Source organism: Poecilia latipinna, unplaced genomic scaffold (genome assembly GCF_001443285.1).
Source record: "Poecilia latipinna isolate Pla-1442-1.1 unplaced genomic scaffold, P_latipinna-1.0 Scaffold4061, whole genome shotgun sequence".
Classification (NCBI taxonomy): Eukaryota; Metazoa; Chordata; class Actinopteri; order Cyprinodontiformes; family Poeciliidae; genus Poecilia; species Poecilia latipinna.
Genome location: NW_015116677.1, coordinates 1 through 2,514, shown reverse-complemented (window position 1 = coordinate 2,514; position 2,514 = coordinate 1). Strand labels below are relative to the sequence as shown.

General features: G+C 33.8%; 1 protein-coding gene across 1 annotated transcript in view; it reads right to left on the bottom strand.

The window, feature by feature from the left end:
* Window positions 1-2,508, bottom strand: part of LOC106942132 (von Willebrand factor A domain-containing protein 5A-like) — an 8,956-nt gene extending 6,448 nt beyond the window's left edge. Inside the window, exons 1-5 of the mRNA XM_015025316.1 lie at window positions 2,436-2,508; window positions 2,304-2,348; window positions 1,901-1,957; window positions 1,059-1,100; window positions 180-302 (exon numbers count right to left, since the gene is read on the bottom strand). Coding sequence (XP_014880802.1) covers window positions 180-258 — 79 coding nt within the window. The 5' untranslated portion in view covers window positions 259-302; window positions 1,059-1,100; window positions 1,901-1,957; window positions 2,304-2,348; window positions 2,436-2,508. The remainder of the gene's footprint in view (window positions 1-179; window positions 303-1,058; window positions 1,101-1,900; window positions 1,958-2,303; window positions 2,349-2,435) is intronic.
* Window positions 2,509-2,514: the final 6 nt, after the last annotated feature.

Genomic DNA, 2,514 nt, shown 5'->3' with positions numbered 1-2,514 from the left:
TTTTATTTGGTACATTTTTGTTGTAAGTCCCTACACTTTGATTATTGTTAATTTTTACCTTTTTATTTTTGTCAAAACCGAGCAATAAACCTTTAACTGTTAAATCTTTAACATCCAGGTTTCTTTAATGTTACTTCTCTTTCCCCCTGGCTGAGCTGGGTCGTAACATCAACACTTACCACTAACTGAACGTTTTGGAGCATCAGTTTCTGAAGACTTCTCATGAGGTTTCATGAAGACACTGAACCTTTTCTTCATTTGAGAAAATACATTTGTGCCAGACTTCTTGTGGCTGGAAGTTGCTGACAAAGAAAAGTAAATGCAAGTTTTGTTGCAAATTAATAATAAACAGTTTGACTTACAATAAAAGTTTACTTCCAAAACAACAAGCACAAATGATACAATTTTTTTTGACTGAATTACTTTTTAAGATGTGAAATTTAAAAAGATTTAATATGCAGCAGATTTGCTGATGAGTTGTTCATTTCATAATCGACCTCTGAAATGTAAATTAACACAAGACGCCAAATAGGCATGGTGGATGGTTCAGGATACTTCATAATAACACAAGAAAAGTTTTTTTTTTTTTTTTTTTTTTTTTACATCAGGATGGGGATATAGCATTTAGTGATTGAAGATTATTGTGCTGTTGATGCACTTGAGCTATGCATTTGGTTTTCATAATAAAAGCCTACAACTGTATTGTCATGTGTAGCTTTAATAGCTCACTGGTGAAGTTAAATAGAACAACAACTCATAAAACACTGTTTTAAACCTTGATACATTGAGAAAATCCCAAACTTTAAAATATTTCAAAAACAGTCAAAAAATAAATATGTTGTTTTCCTTTTGCATTTTAGGACTGACTTTAATATTTATTCTGAGTTGACCCAAGTATATAGATTCTGTAAACAAGCATGTACACTTTATGAATGGATATAACATCAGTACACAAACTATTATACGTTTACAATTTTACATTGCATTTGCCTTGTTGCTGTATTTGCAAAAGCAAACGGTGTAAAACTAAAGCAAACTCATAGCCAGAGATTACTTACATCTGAGTGGGACGCTCTCTGCTGAGCCTTCTCCAGTCTCTTCTACAATAAAAATGAAAAGTTGTTGAATAAATTGAAGGAAAAAAAAAACAAAAAGAAAAAAACAATGCCTTCCTAATTTTCCTGGAGTCACAGCAATAAATTAAAAAATTTGAAAAAACTAGAACAGTGACAAACAGCTTGAGACAACACAACCACACAAAGTGAGGAAAATGGTAAGAAAAGTAAAAACAAATGTACAAATCTTCTCCCATACGACTGAAGCTAAGCGTGACATGTTGCTGTCTTCAAGCCTCCCTGACAACCTCAAGGTAAAACTATCTATATGCTGATTGGTTGTGTAGTAGACTTTGTTATTGTCCCACAAGAAATTATCTGGCGAGGTGCCATGAACTATTTGAAACAGCAGGACATTTTAAATCAAAGTCTCTCCCTGTTCCTGCAAACTAGAAGAGGTTATAAATGAAGAATGTTGATAAAAAAACAAAACATATATTTAAATCAACACAGAATTTGTTCACCAAACAGTCAAAGTCAAAAATCCTGGGCCATCTCAGGATGTAAATCCTAAAGGCAACCTATAGGGCGAGCTCAAGAGAAGAGATTGTGGATCATCTACAGAGATTGTACAGAGAAGAACAAAGATCCCACTCTGTTTTAGCCGCTATATATTCTGAAATGCAAAGTGAGAAGACACTAGTCCCTTTTACATATTGTTAAAAGTACTAAAAACAGTGGTGCAAGTGGTTGTGGTACATTTGATTTAATACAAAAACTCTCTCATGTATTTTCACATGGAATAAGTTAGAAAAATAGTTTAGAGTTTTCTAAAATTTTCTTACCGTAATGTCCTGAGGAGCCATCCCAATCACCTAAAGCAACTGACCTGCAGCGTAAATCTAAAATGGATGTGAAAGAATTATTAGAATTATTATTATTTGTCCCTCCGGTTTGGTAAATAAGTCATGCAGCCAACTAACCCAAATAAAAACATAAACAAATGAACAACAGACGGACAGATAGACATCATTTTTAGTGGATGCGAGTGGAGGATTTTCACATTTACGTTTTCCAGTAGTTTTTTCTTTAAGTTTTGCTGCTGAGGCAAATTAATCTTGTCCTATGCATCGTTGCAAAAAGTTAATGCTTTGTAATTTCCTGTAAGTCTTTAAAAACGCATGGAGTACACATAATTAAAGAAAAATGTACATTCTCTTCAAAGTGAGTTTTTTTTTCTGCTCTTACCGCTACGTCTCAAAAGGCCACGATATGAATCAGACTCCTGTGAATCTAAAGTAGAAAAGGCATTAGTTTCTCATGTGAGGCATTGAGCCAACTCAAACAAACAAGTGCTATGATATTTTGTTTTGTCCTTACTTGGTGTCGACCGGAAGAGGACTGATCCATAGTCTTTGCCAAAACAAGAGCAAAGACTCGAAATTAGCAACCATTAAAA